We start from the raw sequence: 25791 nt of genomic DNA, 5'->3' as shown, positions 1-25791 counted from the left end.
TTCAAGGAGCTCTGTAGTATTCTGAGGGAGGCCTCCGAGGAGGAGTCCATTGTGGTAGCGTTTACAAGCTGTCGAGGCTGCGTCTCAGGCGTACCAGTCTGCTTCAAAGGCTCCATTGTCTGCAGCAGACTGCAGACGACTGCTCACCCTCTGCTCACGCTCCGCTCACCGTTCCGCGGTGTATGACTGAATTAAAGCACTTTCCAACAAAAGACAGTGTAGAAAGACCAGCGTGTGCTTTCAGACGACTGCTCACCCTCTGCTCACGCTCCAGCATTGGCCACAAGACGGTGATGGTGAAACCAGAATGTATCAGGACAGACTCCTGCAGAAGTGGGCTGGAGGGGGAGCAGGGCAGAAGAATCAAGCAAAACAGGCAACACCTGTCTGTGAGAAGGTCGGGGGGATACAAGGGAACATCACAGGGGGACCAGAGGGGTGGGATGGCCTGTGGGGACAGAGGGAGTAAACACATGTTGGTGAATGCTTATCTGCTGTCTGAGCATGGGTTCGGGCCCTGGATCCTCCTGTCTGAACAGCTCCAAACAGAAATTGCCCTTTTCTTCAACTGCCCTTTGCCTTGGACGCCCGGGCGAGAGACACCCTTGATCTAAGAGTTAAGAGCAGGAAGGAAGAGGCAGGGCTAAGAAGGTGGGCGGGACTTAGGGCAGGTGACCAAGATCCACTTGCACCTGCTCCCCATCTGCAAAGGAAAAGACAGATTGTATACATTAATATATACAGGTGACCATATAATCGTAATATAAAGGAGAGAAAGTTTTCGATTCACTCCTTATTTTATTCAATTATGATATGATATGATATGGCATTTATAACGCGCCTATACACAGGTGTTTCAAGGCGCGACAGACCATTCAAGTAGAACATGTATTATTAATAATCAAGTACACAAAATGTATGAAAACGTGTTATGGAAAAATAGTAAGCAAATAGTAAAAAAGTTATTAGATGCTAACTATTAAAATTACAGGTTATTCAATTAAATTAACCATGTAGAGAATGTTTATAAAAGCCATACTCATAAACTTGTCTAGGTCTGCCTGAACCCATTCTTGCAGAGTAAGACAAGGAATGGCTTATTTTTGGATATCTGTCCTGCTCTCTTGCAGCGCCCTGTGCCTATAGCGCGAAGACGCTGGTAAAGCCGACACAGCTCATGTGACTGCTAGAAAACAGCGCTCTTCTAGACAGTCAACAAATCTTGCATGTGATATATTTTGTTCTCATTTGTTCAAGAGTCATTTGCTCAAGAATTCGGACTTCTCTTGCTACACTGACATTTCCCCCTCCAAATGTACAGCATGGATGCTGATGCTGAAATGTTAGTTCCATGTTTATCTTAATCAGATAGCGTTAATCAGATAGCGTTTTTAAACAGAACAATTTCTTGTTTCTTTAACCCCTTTTACCGGTTAATAAAGTCAGACATACTAGACAGAACAATATACATAGCGGCAGGATTACATTCATTTACCAACCCAACCTCTGTTTCTTTTCTCAGTTGACAGCTGAATCTCCTCAAATCTACAGGTGCATCTCCCAGCGAGAGACAAATGTTACCTTATGTAATGGCCCATGGGTCACAGAAAAAACTCCATGCGCAGGACCCAAATGATGAGCGAGGTATTCCTCGTAAATGTTTTAATAGCATTACAGCAAAAACATACATTGACAGCACAGGTTCTGAGAACAAAACCCATCCCGAATTTGCCCCCTTAAATAACAGCAGTTCTTATACACTTTTGAACACCTTAAAACCTATGAGAAAGGTGTCGATTCACACACACATTAAGTCATTCCAAGGAGTACTCTTTCAGTTTCCGGCTTATCACACGATCTTCAAAGCAGTACTGTAACTCTTTTGCTCCTCCTGGCCCTGTGCATTGCAGCCCACATGTCTATGTGCTGCTGCAAGCTTGTTATTAAAGATTTACTATTGTTTATCTAGTTACTTCTACAAAGCTGTGTCAGCTGGTATTTGGCGGTGCATTTCTAAGTGGACATAACCAGACAACCTCACCATGCAGAGTCTGAGAAATGCAAAACAAATATCCTTCCTTATGATTTGCAAGTGAAAACATATCCTGTATGCAAGCATTTCACAGTTTCAAGAGTCTACCATCTAACCATACCAGTGCTGGGTTTATATTGATCTCACCTAAACTCATTTCTGATGCTTGTTAATCTGCTTAGAATCACATGCTGTGCATATAGTCCGACATCCACTGAGAATCGAAAGGAGACGTCGACATGGGCGTGCCTGTAACACTATCCCTACGTGACGTGTAGTGTACCCAAAATCCCTCATACGTCGAGGTCCTTCAGATTGTTTTTTTCCACCCAGCATACTGCTCGCCTTATGCAGAGCTCGTCCAGAGAAATTGCTATTGTTATCCTCGACCTTTGGTCGTATATTATTAAAGTTATTTAATATTATCCTACCGTCCCTTTCATCGACCGCTGTTTCCAGTTCTCTGCCGAAGACGGTTCCATGGACCTTCAACGGACAGTGTTCCGGTTGGAGCTGCCGACCACGTGGCCAGGCCTTCTGGCCGGCCTACACAGTAGGGAGAGTGGGGTTGGGGTGGACATTTCCTTTTCTGAGAATGCCTTTCCCTTTCGTCTCTCTTTGTTCCCTGGGTCTTTTCGTCACTATTTATTTCCTCAGCTATGGAGAGGACTCTGTTTAGGTTTTGCCTTCTTGTGATGCCAAATTCCCTTGGAAGGATAAACACTGTAAGTGTAATCAGTGTTTGCCCCTTAATCACGACGAGACGGTTTGTGCGGCTTGCAAGCTCCTGCTTCCGAAAACTGAAGGAGCGCTGTGTTAAGCGGTGGCCAGCCTAAGGAATGTCACAGGCCGAGACCAGTTCTCCTGCTGCCACAACCGCCGATTGTGACGAGGGGCTGAGTTACGAACAAGCCTCTGATTCTGAGGCGATTTACCTCTCAGCGGAGCATTCTCGCTCCTCGTTGTCTGTCCCCCGGCCCCGCTAGGCAAGACTCAGGTCCTGCTATGGGGACTGTACACCCCGGCGACAAAGACGCACACGTTTCACACACTAAGAACACAACCACAGGGACGTCTTTGACGAAACAGTCGAAGTGGTCCATAGCGCCATTGGGCACACCGAAAGTATCCGCGCAACCACAGACCTGTACTTTACAACTTCCCGATTCTGAAGTGATTACCGAAAGCATCACTAGTATCATTTCGGCGTAATGTCAGAAGCAACGGTCCAAGGATTCATCAAAACCCAAGGACAAACACAAGGATCCGTCGAAATTCAGGGATAGGCCGAAAGATTCATCGGAACCTATGCAAGAAGGACACACGTCAACCGTTGGTCCCCCAAAAAGACTTTTCGGAAGGCACTGGAGGGATTTCTTCAACGTTAAAGGAGAAATCTCGACGTTTGATGACAGAATATCCATTACAAGAGCCCTTTCCCCCCCTGGACCGCTCTGGTTCATCTGTTTGGATCAGAGAAAAATTTGAAGGATGTATGGATAGGCTAGAGAGGTTTGTAGAACTCTCTGAAAAATTCATACCCAAGAGACCCAGAGAGGAGAATCCCCCTCTCCCTGTGGCTAAGCTTCAGAAGGTCTTTGACCCTACTCAAGGTGAAGAAGGGGAGGAAGAATATATTTATGACCTCACTGAGGAGGAAGTTCAAGATGAATATCCCTTTGCTGACACTGAGGATGTTCATTTGGACCCCACAGAGGGTTGGGGAGACTACCCCGACCCTATTGATCCTCGCCCTTGGCAGTCACCTACTCCAACACTGGAACCTGATGCCTTGTCCTCTGACTCCCCTCCTACCACCCCCACTCGGCAAGCCTTCCCAGTCGACGACCAAATGGCGTTCAACGCCATATTGAGTAAAGCAGCGGAATATTTCCATATTGCTACACAGGAAGCTGTTCCAGAAGCCGATTTTGTGGAGGATATTTTAAAAGAGAAACCACTGACAGCACACCTATTCCTCTGTTAAATTCGATCAAGAAGCGGCTGGCCCCTTCTTTGACGCCTGCCCTTACTAGAGCAGTAAATCCTAAGGTAGAAAAACTGTTTCAACCCTCCCCCTCTGACCCCCTTTACATCAGGGGTCATGCTACTCCGGATTAACTGGTAGCAACAACAACCAGGAAGAGAGCAGGGGTTCCCCTATCAACTGCAGAGGCACCCCCTGACAAGGAGTGAAAGAGGCTTTACGCCCTGGGGAAAAGGGTCACGGCAGCTGCATCTTATTCCACTTGCATCGCAAATAATACAACCTTGTTGGCCAGCTATGCTGATGCACAATGGGCCTTGCTACAGGAGGGCCTTCAAGAAGTCCCTGAACCGCTGCAAGCCCGTCTACTCTCCACAGTAGCAGAAGGCAGATAAGTTAACCAGAGTATCCTAAAAAATACTTTAGTTGCAACAGAAAAATCCGGCAGGTCCTTGGCTCAGGGGACCCTCCTGAAGAAGCACGCATGGTTAAGGAATTCTGGTTTCAAACCAGAGACCCAAGCTTCACTTATTAATAAGCTGGTGGAAGACGCCAATTTATTTGGAAAGGCAGTTGATGAAGCCCTCGAAACTGCAAAGAAGGAGCATGACACCCTTAAGACTCTGGATCAAATCACCCAGAGACCTTCTCAAAGGAGGGGCAACAGGAATAGACGTTCCTTTCGTGGCCAATGTTTCCCTCAAAATCAATACGGTTCGGGAAATAATTGGTCCTCTCCCCAAGGAACCAGCAGCTACACCACCCCATATCCTACAAGAGGTCAACAACGTGGTAAAGGAAGGGGCTGGAATTCTACCCCTCGGTCCTCCCTGGCCTCAGGCCAAAAATGACCCACAGATCCGGGTCCCCTCCCATGCAGCCACGGTCGGAGGCCAGCTAACCTCATGTCTTCAAGCATGGGAGGGAAAACCTACAGACCAGTGGGTACTCAAGACAGTTGCAAAACAAAACCATACGTCACCGCACAGTAACCCCCAAGATGCACTCCAAAGGGCTCTTCCAAACCCACAGTTGGTATGGTAGTGTGTATGCGGGGTTCATCAAACCATCAATGGCCCCACTTAACACACTTCCGTATGATCTTCAAACATAATTCAATAAGAATTCAAAACAATTTTAATTTAATTAACATAAAAGATACCAATTAGGTATGGTTCAAAACAAAGAATCATAACAATCATTTTCAAAACAAGTAGTTTTGTTCAGTCACAACTTCAAAATTCAGTCTACTGCTGATACATGAATCTCCTTTACACATCATGTCAGTTTAAAAAGTTAATTCAAACCTAAAGAATTTCACATCACCTATGATTAAAGCAGGGCAATATTAATAACCCCATGGGCCAATAATCCACGCTTTGATAACAGATATTGCCCAATGTGTAGGGAAGAATCAAATCGCTTTCTTTTGTACAAATATCCGAAAAGACTTCTGTATGTGATGTTACATAGCCGACGTGTTTCGGATTGAAGAACAATCCATCTTCAGGGCAAAGCAAGCCTAATTGTTCCAAACGCTGTTCACACTTCAATAAGTTCACCTAAAAGAGTACATATAGTCACCCATCAGGATACTAATTCAGTGTTCGAACACATCAAAAAGCAGTATTTCACCATCACCAAGTACTAACCTTAACACTTGAGACCAGGAAGTTAAGCCACTGGAAAAATCCATTCCAGGAAAAGAGAAATTACATGTCAGCCCTATAGGTAGTACAGGTAGCGCCCACTACCTCACTTCAATACCAAAATTTCGATTTTATAACCTTCTCATAGAACAGATGCATAATACCACTCAGAATATGCAGACTATAATTATAAGCCATAACTAGCCAGTAAATAGAGCATCCAAGAGGCAAAGCAACCCTAATATTCAATCGGGCCATGTACTCACCCCCAATCGGGGAATCTAGACGTCAACAAAGTGGGCAGTAGCTGGGTCAAAAGATTCCAGAGTGCCAGATTCCAACATTCAATTCAAAGAGACATGCAGCACAGCGCTGTATACATACATCTGATACCGGCAACCTGTAACGGTCAGACATGATAACTCTCGTCAGTCCAGTCTATCATATTTAACAAGTTTGTTTGTTTTGTTTGTTTGTTTGTTTGTTTGTTTATTTGATAATGCGCTCCAAGCCCTTGGGCAGCTGGGCGCAACAATACAAGTAGACTCGAAACTTAGTTACAGTGCCTGACACAGGCTATTACAAAACAGAGGTAACTTACAACAAATGATACAAGTGATACAGTACATATATGATCAAGATGGGTAAGCGTAGAAGAATACCGTCTTAACATATGTATAGCATGATCAGCTAGATAAGGGTGAATATCGTTACATATCATTGTTGTGCGGCCATTTGAGAGCGTTACATCTAAATCTAGTGTAGGGTAATGGGCGTCTGAGGTCAGGTGGGAGTATGTTCCATGATTGTGCAGCTCTAACAGGGAAGCTAGTTCCACCCGCTGTGGTAAATTTGAATCTCGGGACTTGAAGTAAGAAAGTATTGGCAGATCTCGTCAGTCGGTTTGAGGGTCTCCAGTTGATTCTTTCAGCTAGGTAGAGGGGTGCTTGATTGTTGAGGCATTTGGATGTGAGAGAAATAGTTTTAAGGAGGATTCTGTCCTTTATCTTCAGCCAGTGGGCCTCAGTCCGGTGTTTGGAGATATGCTCTCTACGTGGGATATTCAAAGCTGCTCTTAGGGCATTATTTTGTAATCTCTGGAGTTTGTCAATGACCGACTTATTTTCACCTGAGAATAGGGCGTTGCAATAGTCCAGTCTGGACATGACAAGGGCATTGGCCAAGGTGAGGCAGCTGGCACTGGACAGTAATGGTCTGGCATACGGATGAGTTTACACGTGTAAGTGGTTGTAGAGGCGAGGGAGTTCACTTGCTTTTTAAGGGTTACAGCTGAGTCGAGGTAAACACCTAGAGTTTTAACCTCTCGCATAACCTTAATAGTATTATTGTCGATGTTAAATGAGGCATAGTCCGGGGTCAGTTTAGTTAGGTTATGGTCTGATCCGAGGAGCAGGATTTCAGTTTTATCGTCGTTCAGGCAGAGACCATGGGTGGCCATCCATGCCTGAATGAGGATGTATATTTTATTCACCAAAGCCAGGTCCACTTCATAGTTGCCCTAAAGGGGTACGAGGATCTGGGTGTCATCTGCATAATTTGTGTAGGTGACACCCAGTCTGTCCAACTTGTCGAACAATGGCTTGGTGAAAATGTTGTACATAGTGAGTGAGACACAGGAGCCCTGTGGGACTCCACATGTAATTTGGATGGAATTGGCACAGGTAGAGGTGGAAAAGACTCTCATGGTCCGGTTGGCTAGAAAGGATTGGACCCATGCTATAGCTTCCCCTGTGAAATTGGCAGCGAGCTTGATGTGGTTGCATAAAACTGCATGATCCACCAAATCAAAAGCTGCTGACAAGTCCAGTAGGAGTAGCAGCGCTGTTTTCCCACTATACTTGAATTCCTCAATTTTAGTTTTAAGATCTATCAAGGCTGTTTCAGTGCCATGGAGAGGGCGGAAGCCCGATTGGCGCGAGCCTAGTAGATGGTTAGCTTCTAAGTAATCTTGAATTTGGAGATAGGCTACTCTATCAATGATTTTTAGTAGGAAAGGTACAGTGGTGATAAGCCTATAATTAGTTGGGATGGATGGATCAAGGGTTTGTTTCTTAAGAAGGGGGGGGACCCAGGATTCATTTAGGTTAGCTGGCACTGTGTTGGATTTGAAAGAGGAGTTAATGAGCTTTGAGATAAACGGGGCTAAATCTCTGGCTGCGTCCTTTATTATTTGAGCTGGGCAACTGTCGCCCTTACAGTTGGAGGGCTTCAGTGAGAGGATAACCTTTTCAGTGTCGATGATGGAGATAGGTTTGAAGCTAAAAGGGGGGATAGTATTAGGTTCAGTCACTAGAGGTGCTTGTTGATCAGTAGGAGAGAGGGTGTCCTTTTTATTAATTATTTTAAGCTGGAGGGTGGACATTTTATTCGATAGGGCGTTCTGTATGTTAGTGCACCATATCTTGTCCTTGGGGACCGTGTCAGTTGGTTGGATGGGGGATTCCATTTCCCGGAGGATGGCACAAAGTTCCTTGATATCACATTTGCCATTAGTAATTCTGTCATTGAATACATTTTTTTTTGTATTGATAATTTCTGTCTTGTAATATTTGGTGAATTGGGTTAAGTTGACTTTGTTGTCGTCAGTAGGCGAATTGCGCCAGATAGTTTTGAGTTTTCGTTTCTGCTTTCTAAGGTCCTTAAGTTGGGGTGTGAACCAAGCATTAAGGTGGGCTTCTTGTTTAGCTTTGCATAGTTTGGGTGGTGCAATAGTATCTAGTGCATGAGACATAGCTTTATTAAAGGTGTCTACTAGGGTGATGGGTCAGTATTGTTCTCCAGGCCATTGATAGTAGGCAGGAGGAGGGGGATGAGTTTTTCTGTAGTAATGTCTTTTTTACTTCTGGTGGGGAGTGGTGGTATCATTTTGATAATTTTAGAGCTGAGGAGGTCAAGTGTGGCAATTGAAATGTATTAGATAGTGGTCGGTCCATGGTTGAGGGATGATGTCAGTAATGACTATGTTGTAGTTAAGTTCAGATACCCAGTCAAGGGTTCTACCTTTAACATGTGTGGGGGTGAGGACTTTTTGGGTAAGGCGGTGGTCGTTTAGGATAGCTGTTATAGAGAGGGCATTTTTATTATCTGGCTCATTGAAGCCAATGTTAAAGTCGCCCAGCAACAGCGTTTGCGAGTGATTTTGGGTATTGTTAGCTATGAGGGTGGTAAGGTCATCTTCGAAGGTTCCCAAGGGACCTGGGGGCCTATAGATCAAGTGAATAGTTAGCATGCGGTTATTAGAGAGTTGCAATTTTGCTGAGAGTACTTCGCAGGAAGCGCAGGGAGGTGAGGTGGTGAGTCTGATAGGCAAAGTAGTTTTAGCGATGATGGGTAGGACACCACCTTTAGGATTGGGTCTATCTGTGGATCTGTGGGTAATTGTCAGGTACGGCTAGCATCAGGGAGGCTCCTGCTGCCTCGTGGAGCCAAGTTTCTGTTACGGCAAGGAGGTCGATGCTGCTGTTGTTTAGTATGTCAGCAATTTCAGTTGCATAGGCTACCATGGATCTGGCGTTGATAAGGGATCCAGTAAGTGATCAAGCATTCTTAGGAATAGGATAGCTTGCAGATTTATCTGTGTGCTTGTTTCGACTCGGGTGTTTCTTTTTATGAAAGTGAGTGGGATTCGGGGTCGGAGTTGAGGGTTTCGTGGCTTGAATTTGCTTATCCAAGTGCGTCTGTATAGTTGGGGATCTAACAGTATTGTTTGCGCTATTTCTTTTGGGTTCATAAATGCAAGGTAGTCTTGCCCTAAGTCTCATGTTTCTGTCTGTGGGGGGCTAGTGCTGTAGGTAGCAAAGGCCATGATTGTATTTAGGAGGGTCAGGGAGGTCAGGTTTCTACACATGGTAGTTAGAGTAGTTAAATGGTTCAAGTTACTTCCCTTACTTCGCTAGGATGTCTGGCAATGGTGTCGCAATATAGATTGTGGGTGGCTAGTTATAGCCAGGGGTTCATCTAGTGATATGGATCATGATATTCAAGAATCACAATATGAACTAAAATGCATGATTGAGTAGTTAGCAACGTGCAAGGCAGGCGACCCAAGGGTCTTAAATAGGTAACAGGATGCAGTGGCAAGCTACCAAGGGGTCTCAGATAGGTCACAGGGTTCAATGGTAGGTGACCAAAAGGGTCTCGGATAGGTCACAGGGTGCAATGGTAGGCGACCAAAAGGGTCTCGAAAAGGTCACAGGGTGCAATGATAGGCGACCAAAAGGGTCTCAAAAAGGTCACAGGGTACAGTTGTAGCAATGCGGCAGTCTAGGCAGTGCTGGGTGAATGAGTGGGCACATTCATAGCAGAGGTACAAAAGGCAAAACAGATACCAGGCTTGCAGCAAATGTGGGCATATCAGGCAAAGAGCAATGCAACATACATGGGGCACCAATCAGTAGTGATGCACAGCAGGTTAGGTTATGCAAGTACACTACACTTACATCAAGTAAGGAGCAGTGCAGAGTACACAAGGCACCATTCAAAAGTGTGGCACGTCAAGCAGGCATTGCACCTCGAGCATTATCAGGCAGAAGAGCGATGTAGCAGATCAGAATATGTGCGCAGCCGGTTTGGATAATGCAGGAGGTAGGCAGACTAACTCAAGAATCGCGCACATTAGTCTGAGGCAGGCACAATAAGGGAGCATAGTAGGTAAAGCATAGGCAGTATGGCAGGTGTTAAACAGGGGTGCTGCAGGTGAGCACGTTGGTAGCAAACTGGGGGCGAGCACTATAGACGGTAAGGAGAGCGCTGTATCTCAGAGTCAATAAAGTACATTAAAGGTGGTGCAGGTAGCTTGGATTATCTTCCATTGCAGGTGGTCAAGCACTGCTGGTTGAGTTAGCCGGAGGGGCACTACAGGCAAGATGAATTGCAGAAGTTTTTGGGCATAAGGACATCGCCTGGCTGCGTGGCTGCGCTCGGTCAGCTCAGTCAGGGGGATGGCCTTCTCTCTGGGCCTTACCTCATTGGCCGGCGCTCGCCTGCCTGTGATTGGAGGCACGATGTGTTGCCAGTCAGAACCAATCCGGAGGCAGGATGCAGGTCAGGCAGGCATTCAGGACAAGGTCAGGCGCGGGGGGACCAAAGCGCGGCGGCCATCTTTAAATTGCCTGACAAACGAATTTCGAGTGGAATGCCAACACATGGGCAATATGTGCTTGGAGGCTGCAGGTAAGTAAGGTGAGCAGCCTTTGTAGAGTATAGCAGACAGGTGCTCTTCAATAAAAGCGATTTTAGAGCGGATGAGGCGAAGATGTGCTGTGAGGATAACGAGGGCTCTGAGGCAGCTGATATTATGCCTGGAGCTTACCTCTTCCTCTCTGCATCTCGGGGGCAGCGCGGGCTGCTCCTACAGCGGGCTCAGCGACGGTGTGGCTACTGGACATCATGAGGAACAGTATCGTTACACTTGCAGTAGCGCTATCTCGCCCTAGTGCCATGCCATCTAGTTAAACCTAACGCTTACCTGCATAACAGCGCACTGCCAAGCACTAGTAAACTCACTGTCCGACACTGGATTTCTCCCCGGTCCAACCAATAGTTAGATATATCAAAACAGTAAACCTTGCGTCACCAAAACCGCCATCATAGAATGGTAAAGGAGTTCACATCACAACGCGGATTCCGCCATCATGTAAAGAGAAACTTTCACATTGCCTCATGCAATCCGCAAGCGCAGTTAAGGAAAATTAGTACCTCCCCATATAATCGTTCTCATAGTGACCCGGCAGGTAGGGGAAGTGCAGATAAACAAAAATCTGCCTGGGCCCCTATGCCAGTCGGAGAAGAATTGTACGACTATAACATTTTCAAACAGATGGGATAAGTCCCATCTCTGTTAACCCTTTAAGTGCCAAGAACGAGGTATCTCGTTCTTGGGATTACCTCCCCAGTGCCAAGGACGAAATAGCTCGTCCTTGGCACTTAAGGGGTTAATGAAGGAGAAAATGTTAGAAGGCTTTGCATGGTGAAATACTGAAATCACCAAAAAAGGCCTTGGCACTGGGGGGGGGGGGGGACCATGGCAGTTATTAAGCTGTAGGGGGAACCTATTGCAAATAATACTGATCCACAGTAACCCTTACATAGGGATATCTGTACTCCAATAGCAACTATGTATGAACCACTCGTTCTGTCAGAGTTTAATTCTGCTCACAATCTGGAAAAAGTCATTATTTTAGGTGTATAGCCACACTCAAATGGCATAGCCATATATTTACAAAGATGCTTATTGTTACGCTCACCTGGCTCCCACAGAGGCGTCGATCGGAACTGGACAGCTGCGGTCTCCACCAATGTGAAGCGTAGGGCCGAGATGACGGACTGGACTGGCCCACCTAGCTTCGTTTGCTTGGCCCATAGGGATATTCTTCTGCAAATGGAGAAAGGGAATTAACCACCCGTGGAGTTGAGCGTCAATCCCCCCACCCCCGCTGTTCTCCCCACAGATCACCTTTGATGTCCCATCTTATAGTCTCACCTGATGGTTTGAAAAGATGAGCTCTCCATCCTGCATTGAGCGCAGGGGCACGTTGATAACCAGTTGCTTCACCGGCTCGAAGGAATTGGTGAGTTCCAGAACAACGTTGACTCCGAAATTCCCGGCAAGACGCCGTAAGTATAAAGTTCGTAAGAGTTCAAATGCCTGACTTTCACTCTTGTCCGATTCCTTGAAGGTTGTAGCTTGACCCTAATGAAGAGTTCCTCGTGGCAACCGGTAGAATTCTGGTAAGGATTTGTATTTTCCAACACAGTTCAATAAAATAATGTCAATATGTAACCTGTTGCTTTCTCCCTTATTCAGGCACTGAGAGAAAGTATGAAGTCTCGGGGAATAATACCTCTGGCGGTAAAATCAGGTAAGTCTATTGTGGTGAGGAGGGTTCCCCTTGTTAATCCCTTTGTTTCACCTGGCTGTCCTTTTGTTTCCCCTTAGGGGCCGGGGTTCGGCGAAGATGCAGTGGAAGCTGCGCCGACCCGTGAAGAGGAATAATACCCCCGGTGGTAAAATCAGGTAAGTCTATGGGGGGGTAACTAATATTCCTCTGTGTATTCCCTTGGCTCACCTTGCTGTTCTTGTCTTCTCCTTAGGTGCCGGAGTGCGGCGGGAACATTCAGGAGGATGCAGTGGAATGTGAAGATGCTGCGAAGGCCGGTGAGTTCAGCGCGGCGCTGCAGCAGGCGAGGCGACGCGCATAAATAGCTTCTTTCTTCCAACTCGAAGGCGCGATGGATCGGGAATTCAGGTAAGGATCAAAGGTATTGCTCTTGTTCTAACCTTTTCTCCTTCTTTCTCCCTTTTTCTAGGAGCTCCAAACTCGAGGCGGGTGTGGCAGAAGGCTGGATGCAGACTTGCAGGCACGGTGAGCGTTACGCTGCTGGATGCAGAATAACGCGAAGCGTGTGCTGCTCTTCGGGCGTGGTTTAAATAGCCTCCAAAGTAGTCCCAGGTAAGTATTCCTCCCCAGCCCCGCCCAAGTAAAAAATAGTCCCTAAGTAAAGTAGTCCCTTCCAAGCCTCTTTTAGCTTGGAGCTCTTGCAGCATGGTCTGCATCAGGTAAGTTTGCAGCATGGTCTGCATCAGGTAAGTTTTAATCTATGAGCCTGGCGCCTATGGCGTCAGGACTGACTCCATATGAGCCTGGCGCCGTAGGTGCCAGGACTGGACCCAAATAGCCCCTAGCAGGGGTTGTTGGGCTTGCTTGGGATAACTTGATGCCTGCTTCCGGGGTTGCTGGACTTGGTCTGGGTCCCCAGGGGTAGGCATCATGACACTTATTCATTTCACTATGACTTTAACATCAGATAACATTTCCTTCTTACAATCACATTTCTCATGCAAACCCCAGCATTTCCTCGACTGAGTTTTACACATAAGATGGCATACATTTTACTTGGAACTTCAAATAAAACACATCAGGTCAAATTCAACATTCATGCCTCAAGGACTTAAAGAGTCCAGTAAATCGATCCACATGATCTCTCTCTGAAGGTGCTTTCTATGGAGATCACCCCCTCGTGGACCTATTCTGATTTGTTGAAGAATTGCACATTTAAGCTCAGCTACAGTGTGCCTTGCTTGATGGAAATTACTTGCAACTGGAGATTTTTGTTTGTACAAATATTTGATTTGTGCTCAGACAGTTGCCCACGGGTACTGTATAGAATTCTGCCGGATCCCCCAATTCAGACCGCCGCGATCAAGACGCCTGACGCCAGAACATCTGCGCATCCTGCTACAAGAAGTTGAGACCCTGGAGGAAAAGCGCGCCATAGAAGTCATACCTCTTCTACAGGTAAATGAGGGTATTTATTTAGTGTGCTTCCTTGTACCCAAAAAGGATCTCACCATGCGCCTTGTACTATATTTGCGCCCAGTGAACACATTTCTGAAACCGCAAAAGTTTTGTATGGGCACTCTGCAGGAAGTAATTCCCTTGCTCACACAGGGGGATTACATGGCAACATTGGACATGAAAGATGCATACTTTCATATTTCAATGTTGCCGGCGCACAGAAAATACCTCAGATTCATGATACAAGACAAGCACTATCAGTTCAGGGTACTACCCGTCGGTATAGCCTCGGCACCAAGGGTATTTACAAAGGTACTCGCAGTGGCAGCAGCAAACTTGCGCAGGCTATCATCCCGGTCTATCCTTACCTCGACGACTGGCTCATAACAGGGACTCCTACGAGACATGTCTGTCAAATACCCAAAAGACAATAGACCTTTTTTCAGCCTGGGATTCTCCATCAACGAGAAGAAATCCAAGTCAAGCAGTTCCTAGGGGCTCTAATTCGAACAAAGGACGGTCTCATCTTCCCCTCCAACCAAAACATGCTGTTTCAAATCCCTCAATATGTAGCCAGTCATGAGGTGATGGTAGGCAAAGCTATGCGACTGTTAGGAATGATGGCGTCATGCATTTATTTGGTTCCTCACGCGCACCTCGCATGCGTCCAATGCAGGAGTGGCTCAACAGCCAGTGGTGTCAGGCCAGCGGACAATGGGACGATCTAATAGTTGTCTCGCCAGCCCTCGTTCTCTCGCTGCGGTGGTGGTCGAGGGAAAACCTCTTGAAAGGAAAATCCTTCACCACCCCCGCAGTGGAATCCACTCTCACTACAGATGCATCTCCCACAGGGTGGCGGGGCTCTCCAACAAACAGCGCACAGAGTTTGGTTGTCAGACATAGCATCCAACCACATCAACCTGTTGGAACTGTTAGCAGTGTTCAAAGCAATGAAAGCCTTTCAGACACAACCGCAATGGAAGACTGTCCTGATCCTCACAGACAGCACCACAGCCATGTACTATTTGAACAAGCAAGGGGGCACTCACTTTCCCGGGCTGTCCAAACTGTCCCAGAACATTTCGAAATGGGCTCTCAAACACAACATGTTCCTGTTGTCACAACATGTTCCAGGGGAACTCAATCTACTGGCAGACGTACTCAGCAGAGATTTCCCGCTACCCATGGAGTACGAATGGCGACTACACAAAGTCATCGTCTCCAATGTTTTCACAGAATGGGGCTTCCCAGAGATCGTCCTGTTCGCAACTCTGGAGAATGCTCATTGCCAAGATTACGCCTCCAGGTACCCCCAGAACCGTTCCAAGGGGAACGGGTTCTGGATCACATGGTCAGGGAAATTTGTTTACGCTTTTCCCCCGACTCCCCTACTCAACAAAATAGTGCACAAGATGCATCAGGAACCAGTCACCATGATATTGGTGGCCCCCATGTGGGCCCGCCAACCCTGGTTCGCTCATCTTATGGAGATGTCTCTGTCTCCCCCAGTGAAACTCCCTTGCCCGTACAACATGTTGTCTCAGGACAAAGGGAAGCCACTTCACCCAGACCCACAAACTCTGAATTTAGCGGCCTGGTTCCTGAGGTCATAGAGTTTGGACACCTCCAACTCACTCAGATGTATGGACATACTCAGAGAAGCAAGAAAACCCAACACCAGATACTGATATTCCAGTAAATGGAAACGCTTTATCTGGTGTACTGCCAAGAATGTCAATCCTATTGACTGCTCTCCTACTCACATTGTTTTGTACCTGACCCACCGACTGAATTCAGCATTGGTTTTTAATTCACTAAAGGTTCACTTAGCTGCCCTCTTAGCTTACACTACGTCACAGCAGAAGGTGTTGTGGTGGAAAATACCAGTTATTAAGGCTTTCATGGAAGGGGTTAAAAGGATTCACCCCCCATTTCTAACCCAGCTCCCGGATGGGACTTAAATGTGTTTCTGACTAGATTTATGGGATCCCTTTGAGCCTATGCACAAGGCTAGTCTAAAATACCTTACCTATAAGACAGCCTTCCTAGTGGCTATCACTTCTATAAGAAGGGTAAGTGAACTACAGGCCCTTTCAGTACTAGACCCTTTTGTTACTATCCACAGAGACAAGGTGGTTCTGCACACTCATCCTAGATTTGCGCCCACATTTATCTCCAAGTTCCATGTGAACCAATCAATTGAACTGCCTGCTTTCTTCCAGAACCCTACTAACATGGCAGAAAGAAGTATACACACACTAGATGTGCGTAGAGCAGTCATGTTGTACCTGGACAAAACTAAACCACTGGGAAAACAAACCAATTTTTTGTTTCAGTGGCAGCTGGTAGAGAAGGGGATCCTGTCTCTAAATTAGCAATCTCTAGGTGGATTGTCAAATGCATCACACACTCTTGCTAAGAGATAACTGCCCTTCAAGCCTAGAGCGCTTTTTACTCGAGGCACTGGGGCTTCCATAGCATTAATTGCAAACGTTCCCCTAGAGTTCATTTGCAAAGCGGCAACCTGGAGTTCTGTACATACCTTTACAAAACACTATTGCCTAGCCACTCATTCTAGGTCTGATTCTCAGGTGGGACAAGCAGTACTAAGACATCTTTTAACTACTGTTCCTTCTCACAACCCACCTCCAACTCCGGGTACTGCTCGCTAGTCTATGCACAGCATGTGATTCTAAGCAGATTAACAAGCATCAGAAGACATGCATTACTTACTGTAAAAGCATTTCTGATGATTGTATCTGCTTAGATTCACATGCGCCCACCCTTCCTCCCCGCTCGGATGGAAGAAACATAGACGTCTTACTACTTTCTCTCTTTTCTGTACTCACTCACGGTAGTCATAGGCACCTTCACAGCAGAAAAAATACAATCGGAGGGACCTCAGTGCATGAGGGATTTTGGGTACACTATACGTCACGTAGGGATAGTGTTACCGGCATGCCCCTGTCGACGTCCCCTTTCGATTCTCAAAAGACAAGATGCAATGCTCCGCGGTGACCACTGGATGTCGGACTATATGCACAGCATGTGAATCTAAGCAGATACAATCATCAGAAATGCTTTTACGGTAAGTAATGCATGTCATATCAGCAGTACTGTTTGTTTGATTCTTTAAAACAGCAATACATTTCTTAATGTTATATCAGAACTCAACATTTCATAACATACATTTTTCTTTCCATCACAGCCCCCCCTTATGAGAAATGTTATTAATGTCATCCTTTTGATACTTCTGGGTGAACAATTTATACATTCCCTGGTCTTTGTTCAACAATTGTCCAGATTTTCTTTTATCTATTACGGAAAATAAGCACTTGGCCAGGAAGAATAGACAGTTTACTTTCCACCACAGCATATAGAGTTCTAAGGTACATTCTGTGAGACTTATATGCCTGTGTTGCTTGAAGTGTATGGAGAGATTATCGAGACCATGTAGGAAAGCAGGGTATCAACAGTAAGACGCACAAGTGACCACAGTTCAAGGGTGTTTATTGAACTTCAAGAAGGGTATGATATACGCCTATATAATCCTAAATCTACAGATGGGAGCAAGCTACAGCAATTAAATAATAATAACGCAGTCCTAGTGGTGTCTTGTCAAAATAAAAGGGCCCATAGTAAAAAACATATTTCCAATCCTTACCTCTAAATACAACTATGTTATGAAAAAGGAAGAAGTGTTCAAAATGATATGTCAGGATGTTCAGGCCGTTGGCCTCCCTTCCCCACATTTTTAGCACTGGACAAGGCGGTTCACTCGCGTGTAGCACAGTCTATGCCTTCTTTAGCAGGAGGATACAGTTCGATCATTAGCATCAGGACTTTCTGTACACAAGTCTCTTTACTTCTCAAAGTCTCTTCATTTAGAGGGCCTGATGGAACTAAACAAAAACAAGTTGTTTTCCTCTTGAGATTTTCACAAGTATGCACTTTAGGTGATTCACTATTCACCCGGATCCCCCTCAGTCTGGCTCAGATACCTTTTTCCACAATGTTCGGAGGATACTCTTTTCAGGTGACTCACAGTTCACCCCAGATCCCCCTCAGCCAGGCTCAGATCCCTTTTCCACACAATTAGTCTCCCTCATCCGGGCTTGGACCAATTTCAATTTACAATACGTATCAAAGACTTTCGAATGTGCACAGGGTTTTGCTTAACCCGTCCCAGGACCACTTCGATTTTACAATTCCTTCTCTTTTACCTTTTATCACCTTTTGGTTGGATACCTAACAGAGACTTTTGAACGAGCACCCATGTGGTGTCGGACCACTCTTTTTACGGTATCAAATTTCAAAGTTGTCACTCATCTGCTGCTTTAATTATATTTGCATTGCTTGCCACATATGCTTCATGCACTGTTCTCTTCAATTGCCTTCATACAATGTTGCCGCTTATAACCTTGATTTCCACACAGCCCGGGATGGTATTAGTCTCCCCAATTCACCGGCTGTGCTGACTTCACTGGAGTTACTTTGTTGTAGGAGCCAAGGACAGCACTACGGCAGCAAACAATACTCCCTGCCTTGACTATCGACACGGGAGAGCCCCGGGTACCTCCGACACACAATGCAGGATTCTTCTGCTTTAATTCCAGGATTTACATTTCCTATTCTCGAAGGCTCATGAAAGTTACGGTCTTTCTCTGAAAAGGTTAAGGGCACTTTGCTCCTCGCAATCCTCTTTGGTATCGAGTCTTTCGCCTTGTATTAAACTGACATCTTGAAACTGCTGCTTCCTTGTGTGCTTTGCCTCGCTGAGAGTGTGATTTTGTGCTCTGCATTTATCCGTGTGGGGGAAGTGTGATGGAAGTCAGGTGTGTATAATGATCAGTAATTGCCTGACTGTGCCTGACCATAGTATTTGGACATGTCAGGTATACTTCTCGGGTGTTAGTCCGTTTTCCCTCACAATTAGTTGTCTGTGAGAACGTGTTCATGTCAGAAAAGGGGAGGGGGTTGAGTCCCTCAGTATCCTACCTGATAGATGGGGTAAAGGTGTTACAGGGAAGGGGATACCGCATCTCGCCAATCCGTGTCCCACTTCCAATCCCCGAAGATCCCTCATCCAGTTGATCCTCCCACACTGGTCCATCCCCAGGAACTGGATCCAAAAGCAATGGCGTGTTCTGGCCACCTGGATGACACATCCCCTGAGACTAGCAGGTGAGACACCTTTAGGTTTCTCACAACGGGCACATTACCTCCGTCCATGCATGTAGCCTGATCACACTAATTCAAAACCCGGATTGTGACCATAAGAAAAGTTCCAATTATAGACAAATATCCCTATTAAGTGCTGCCATTACATTGCTGGCAAATGTTTATGCAACGCGGTTGATTTGATTACCTGTTTAGCACATGGAAATCAAACAGGCTTTATCTAGGTCCGATATGGTCTTGACAATATGAGACCGCTTATTTATGTTATTCACCGCTGTGCATACCATCCTGATAAACTGGCTGCAGTGGGTGTAAATGCTAAAAAAGGCATTTGGCAAGGTGTATTGGGCAAATCTATAACTAGTCCTAAGAAAGTTCTTCTTTGGCACCGGATTCAAGGCCCTATATTGTGAGGCAAAAGCACACATTTTCATAAATGGTGTGAGGTCTACAGAATTTGGGATTCACAGCAGAACTCGGCAAGGTTTTCCATGGTCGTCCTGCCTCTTTATTCTCTTCATTGAACCGCTGGCTATGGGAATTTGGTCTCATGCAAGCATTAAGGGGATCCCATGTGATATGTCTACTTCATTCAATGATGCTTTTGTATGCGGATGATCTCATAATACTCATTTTGTACCCAGAGCAGTCGTATACCAGACTAATTGAGCTCTTCAAGGCTTCTGGCAATCTATTCAACTTTGAAGTAAACATAATAAAAACTGAGATATTCACAATTACGATAGTTTGCTTCACACACATGTTCACGGTTCAACAGCTTAGTTGGGCTGAGGATGGCTTCAAATATTGTGGTATTTTTTTTAACAAGGGACATCTCTCTATTTTCGGAAAATAATGTCAAGAGCATGCTTGGGTAGATCGCTTGAGATTGCAAGATATGGAAAAACCACATCTCACCCTGTGGTGTAGGATTGGTGCAATCAAATTGACGTTGCTCCCACTGCCTCTTCTGCATTTAACGTCTTCATGTGGGTGGGTGGGCTGGCGAACTCAGACCCCGGATCCTAATATCCATATTGGGCTGCCCAGTCAAGGATGAAGCATTCACCTACACTAATGTGAGGAAATATCATGCCACATTTACACTGCACACCTTGCATTATTGGATTAATACTGATTTGAACTGCACGCCAACCTGTGTTGTCGTAGTTGGAAACCCAGTAGCCCTATCCCTCTGTACTGCCTCCTCACAATGGATAACAGTTCAGAAACCACACTGAATCCACAATCAATACATCACATTGCAAAGGAATGGAAGGGATTAAACCAAGAAATGGGCAAGAAATATTTGCTAGCTAAGGAATCGTGTCTGTGGAACAATCCAGCATTCGTATGGGGCAATATAACATTGAATTGGTGATTGTGGAAGTCAGCAGGCATATGGAAACTGAAGGAGGTTTTGGATGGAGACTGTTTGATGGAGTTTGGTGTTCTTCGTTTTCAATACATGCTGAGAGAGTCGTAGGTGTCCATATACCAGATCTTATCGACTGTAACAACCTCTGTTGTCAGAGCTAAATGCGCATATACACGACCCTCCACCACCATATCTACTATCATAAAGACTAAATCGCCCAGCTTCATCAATGTATCGTTTTTTGTCAGGAACTGAGCAGACAACATGGGGTTTGCGTAAAGTCATTGATGAATGATTCTGGCTAAAAATATACTGAAATATAGTAGACCTGAAAATTGACCTGGGCCTACCATACACTGCAGAGAAGAATTCACCACTTGTACTAGACATGATTGATAATGTAAGAATGTAAATTACTGCCATCTGATAGATGCTGGTAATGCAAGAAGAACACAGGAACATGCTGGCACATGTTTTGGGAATCAATAACATCACATAATATTGGGTTGAAGTTGTACAACGTATTGAATTGATCTGAAATTATGTGCTGCCCCGCTTACTAACGCTGTGTGTGCTGGGTCTCTTTCCACTAGATCAATACCTCCCCTATGACATCAGATACTGTACTTATAGAGCCTTAATTCTGGCAAAAAGCCCAGATTCAAAGACTGAATTCAGTGGATAATTCTTTTATTGGGAAGAGAAAAAGTCCCTTTCATTAACAGACAATCCTTGGAATACTGTTCTTCTGTTTAGGTTCCCTTTAATTCACTATGCTTCATGTTTGTTTTATCTAATTGCTGATCCTTTTCTTAGAAATGCTTTGATTTGGCTTGCTTAATTATCTCTTCCCCCTTACTTATCTCCCACCCCACATCTTGTCGTTTCTACTCTTTGGCGAACAGATAGGACCTGTACGGCCTAGCAACGTTTATGCATCAGCTACGGTATATGTTGATTTTGGTACTATTGTTTTATGAAAATTATTGTTTTATTTATGTACACTGAAGTTCCTCGCAAATAATACACATATAAAAAGTAAAGTATATGTTGTAGACTTTGATAATGTGCTTTGCCCAGTTAGACAATTGTAAAGGTCGTATGCCTGAACAGTTATCAGTGTTAGTACAATTCAATAATATCGTGTTTTGTATTTATTCACTGCTTTTACAAAGAAGAACAGCACCTCCATCCCAGGAAATCTTTTTTTCCCCTCCTGGTCATGTATCTGTCTGCAATGGCTTGGGTGGTACAAGCACACGTGCATATTGCACTCTGGCTCTCTCCCAAATAGGAAGAGACAGACATAGATTCAGAGAACGAGCAAGAACGTGCTAGCAAGTACGGCTAGGTATATATTTTATGAATGCTGAGTAGCAGAGTTTTAATACATTTCTACTTTGCTATAGAGACTTATGTCTGTGCAGTGCCATTATTTTTTTAAAACGTCTTAAAACAGTGAATCTATTGGGCATGTTATGTACCTAAATTTGCAAACGTTTCAATTGTGTAATATTTAATATTTTGTTTGTAGGAGTCAGACAGCTGGGAAATCATAGAAGGCTTAAAAATAGGTCAAACTAGCGTCCAGAAACCAGACAAATATGAAGGATTTATGCTGAAGAAAAGAAAATGGCCTCTGAAGGGTTGGCACAAGGTATGCCTGGTTAAGAATACACAGACTAATTTATGCCAATACCAGTATTTGTTTTAATGGCAAGTATGATGTGTGAATAGAATGTTGATCAAAATGTCCAATGTTTTTTACAGCTTGTTCTTCAGTGCAGTATGTTTCATTTTCAAATTGTCACCATTTTCAAATTTAGTGCTGCAGCAATATGTGGGGGAATTATACCCATGTATCTCCCATTAACCCCACACCAGACCCCCACACCCAAATGAAGCATTTTCGCTATTTCCAAATGTGTTATCTGTGTCTTTTTTTCAAATATGTAATGTAGGTGAATTTCTCTGCAATTATCTTTCTTCACGGACAAATGTGTGCACTACATTTTGTTTCTGCAATTAATTCACTGGTTATTCATCAGAAATCTAATTTTCAGAAACGTCTATGTAGATTGAGAATTCTATTCACAAAGTGGTCTGCTCGCAATGCAATAAGCATTTTTATACACTGCAGGTGTGCAGGCTGAAAACTATTTATTTCTTAAATCAGTCCCGATCTCCTGGCTTACAGGGATAACAAGATAACCTGTATAGCAAACAAAATCACATCTGACCACATTCATTGCTTGATAAAGAATGTCTGCATCCTAGGACCCATCCTCTGCAGGGTTCAACATTTCAAATGTTAAACTATTAGCCAGTCCCAAAAGTCACTCACCACAATTTATGAATAGATGTTGAACTCAGTTGATCACAGAATTTCTCGGAAGCATTGTACCCATGGCCATATGGTACTAGTAAAATATTGTTTGAAATAAGTAGTAGTCCAAGGGCCTGTGACCTTTGACTCCCCAGATATTGTGTACTACAACTTCCATCAAACCTAGCCAGCATAAGTCATAGTGGGTGGGGGTAATGGGAGTCATAGTCAAAAACATTCTAAAAGATGCAGGTTGCAGACTCCTGAAGTCTTGCTGGAGGCTCCCAAGTAAGACCTCACAGACTTCCACCTCACATGGTCCGACTTACCTGAAACGAACCAGGACTGCGACTAGCATTTCCAAAAATTCAACACCATGCTCACAACCAATATCAACCGCCAATGCTCCAGTGAAGCAAAGCACCCTCAAGCCTAAACCCTCTGCTGCCTGGAACACTCAAGAACTCCTCTTCAACAAAAGAACCATCGGAAGCCTAGAGAAGCCGTGGTGAAAATCCTGCAACAAATCCAATCCCGCTTTGCTCCAGGAACTCTGTGCTACACGTGAACTACTGTTAATCACTGCCATTGACAACTACTAACAAAACACCATAACCAAGGCCAACAATGAAAGCAGAGACATCTTCGAAGCCCCTCAGCATTGCGTCAACCCTATGTCCAACCCACCCGTACGCACTCCATTGAAAAATCCACTGACATCAATTCTTTCTTCATCAACAAGATCAGCATGTTATGTTATCTTATACCATGCACCTCTACTATATGGCTCTTCAAGAAAGAGGGCGGATAGGTTAGTGAGGGAAGAGTATAGGAGAAATTGGCATCTGTGCGTGTTGGCTTGCTGATGAGTTGATTACGTGCACTGGCTCGTTATATCCGTAAGGGTAAAGCCCAGTGTTTGGATTGTTTGTTTTATGTGAATGTTATGTTGGGTGTGTGGTTGTGTGTTTCATGTGTAGTTTAGCTGGTAGATATGATTTTGTGCACTGGTTTGTTGTATCCGTAAGGTTAAGGTCCAGTGTATGGGACTGTTTGTTTTATGTGAATGTTAATTATGTTGAGTGTGTGTTTGTGTGTAGTTTGGCTAGCCCCTAACATGCGCATAGTATTTGGGAGGTATGTTGGAGGGGAGCAGTAGCAGGGTGGTTAGTACATTGGCTACTCTCAAGGTTCTTCCACCCCCACAACCCATGCAAGCTCAGCACACTAGCCACTCCCATGAATTCCTCTAAGTGCAATACATTTGCTGCTCCACAAGCCCCTCTGTGCGAAGCAGGTATTACTGGACACAAAGTGTGCTTCTTAGTGCAGCAAGATTAAACAGCTTATGTGACGCATGGCTAATCTTCACAATTCTTTCTAAATGTGACACATGGCTAGTCTTCACAATTCTTTCTAAATGTGACGCATGTCTAGTCTTCACAATCTTTATATATAAAGTGGAATGTATGTATGTGTGTATGTTTGTCCAGCTATACAAATCCACACTGTTGAACCCACGTCTACCAAACTTTGCATGGATTCCTCTTTTGTCTGTGGCAAGATTGTAGTATATGTTTGGATGCAACAAATTCACTCCGTAGACACCCTCATTTAGTGATGCTCACTCCGATTCACTACAGTAGATACTAGAAGGAGGCAAAATTTGCTAAAGTGTCGGAAGCAATATGTTCGATGTGTTGGTTATTCCTTTGAAATGTATTACTACTGTATACAGTTTGAAAGTGTTTATTAAAGCATGTTTAAAGGGAATTCAAAATAAATGTACATTTTTTTATCACGTCTCTCCAAATATGGCAAATGGCAAGGTCACAGTTTACTCAAGTTCATTCACAAGAAGAGAGCACAAACAATCAGTCTTTCTTGGACACTTTCTCAAATGTGCTGAAGCCATTGAGTGACTGAAACATGGCACACAAAAAACGAACATCACTTGGAAAAGCTCCATCTGATGCAAAGCGAAAATCAATATCAAGAGCTTCTGAAACACAACAAACAGCAGCACGACTTGCCGACCAGAGGACAAGAGCAACATTCTTCAGGGCAAATGAGATGCCATAGCAAACTGAAGCAAGACTTGCTGACATGAGGACAAGAGCACATGAGACACCACTTGATCAGGACACGAGCAACGCCGGGTACCACAGCTAGTTCTATCCTAATGTGACACATGGCTAATCTTAAATTCTATCTAGATGTGACGCATGGCTAATCTTCACAATTCTTTTTAAATGTGACAAATGACTAATCTTGACAGTTCTTCTAAATGTGACGCATGGCTAATCTACATTGTTCTTTCTAAATGTGACACATGGCAAGTCTTCACAATTCTATCTAAATGTGACGGATTGCTAATTTTTGCAGTTTTCTAAATGTGATGCATGGCTAATCGTCAGTTCTTCCAACATGTTAATGTTAATGTTAAAGGATATTTGTACAAGCGCACTATCACCACCAGAGTTGTCCCCTGACGCTCAGGCGGCTCTGAAAAGGGACGAAGGGGTGAGTAAGTGGGAATAAGCTGGAAAAGTGCAAGAGAGCAGTGATGTGATGTTGGCAGCCTCAACCCGGTAACTCCGTTGGCTGGGCTCAGGGTGTTTTCCAGTCGGTAGTCGTCGTGTGCTGTTGTGCGAGTCGATGTGTGGTTTGTTTTGTTGTTGCAGTGTAGTGAGGTTTGTGCAGATTGTTGTGTTATAGTGGTTGTTTGGTTAGAGTTTGAGAGGTGTATGCAGAGGGGTGAAATTGTTAGTGGGTTGGTTAATAGGGCAAATGCTAACAATCACAATTCTATCTAAGAGTGGCATGAGCTGACATTCACGATCCTATCTAGATGCGTCAATGGCTAATGTTCACGATTACGTCTAGGTGTGGCACATGCTAACAATCACAATTCCATCTA

The 25791-nt window shown here is 44.7% G+C and overlaps 1 protein-coding gene across 3 annotated transcripts in view; it reads left to right on the top strand.

The window, feature by feature from the left end:
• OSBPL6 (oxysterol binding protein like 6) overlaps positions 1–25791 on the top strand; it is a 3803429-nt gene that overhangs the window by 487316 nt on the left and 3290322 nt on the right. For all 3 annotated transcript variants that reach the window (XM_069616111.1, XM_069616109.1, XM_069616110.1), the window contains exon 3: positions 22080–22202. In XM_069616111.1, the coding sequence (XP_069472212.1) occupies positions 22080–22202 (123 nt within the window). The remainder of the gene's footprint in view (positions 1–22079; positions 22203–25791) is intronic.

The sequence above is a fragment of the Ambystoma mexicanum genome, chromosome 9 (genome assembly GCF_040938575.1).
Source record: "Ambystoma mexicanum isolate Mex_15411 chromosome 9, UKY_AmexF1_1, whole genome shotgun sequence".
NCBI classification, from domain to species: Eukaryota; Metazoa; Chordata; class Amphibia; order Caudata; family Ambystomatidae; genus Ambystoma; species Ambystoma mexicanum.
This window is presented reverse-complemented; position numbering and strand designations above follow the sequence as displayed.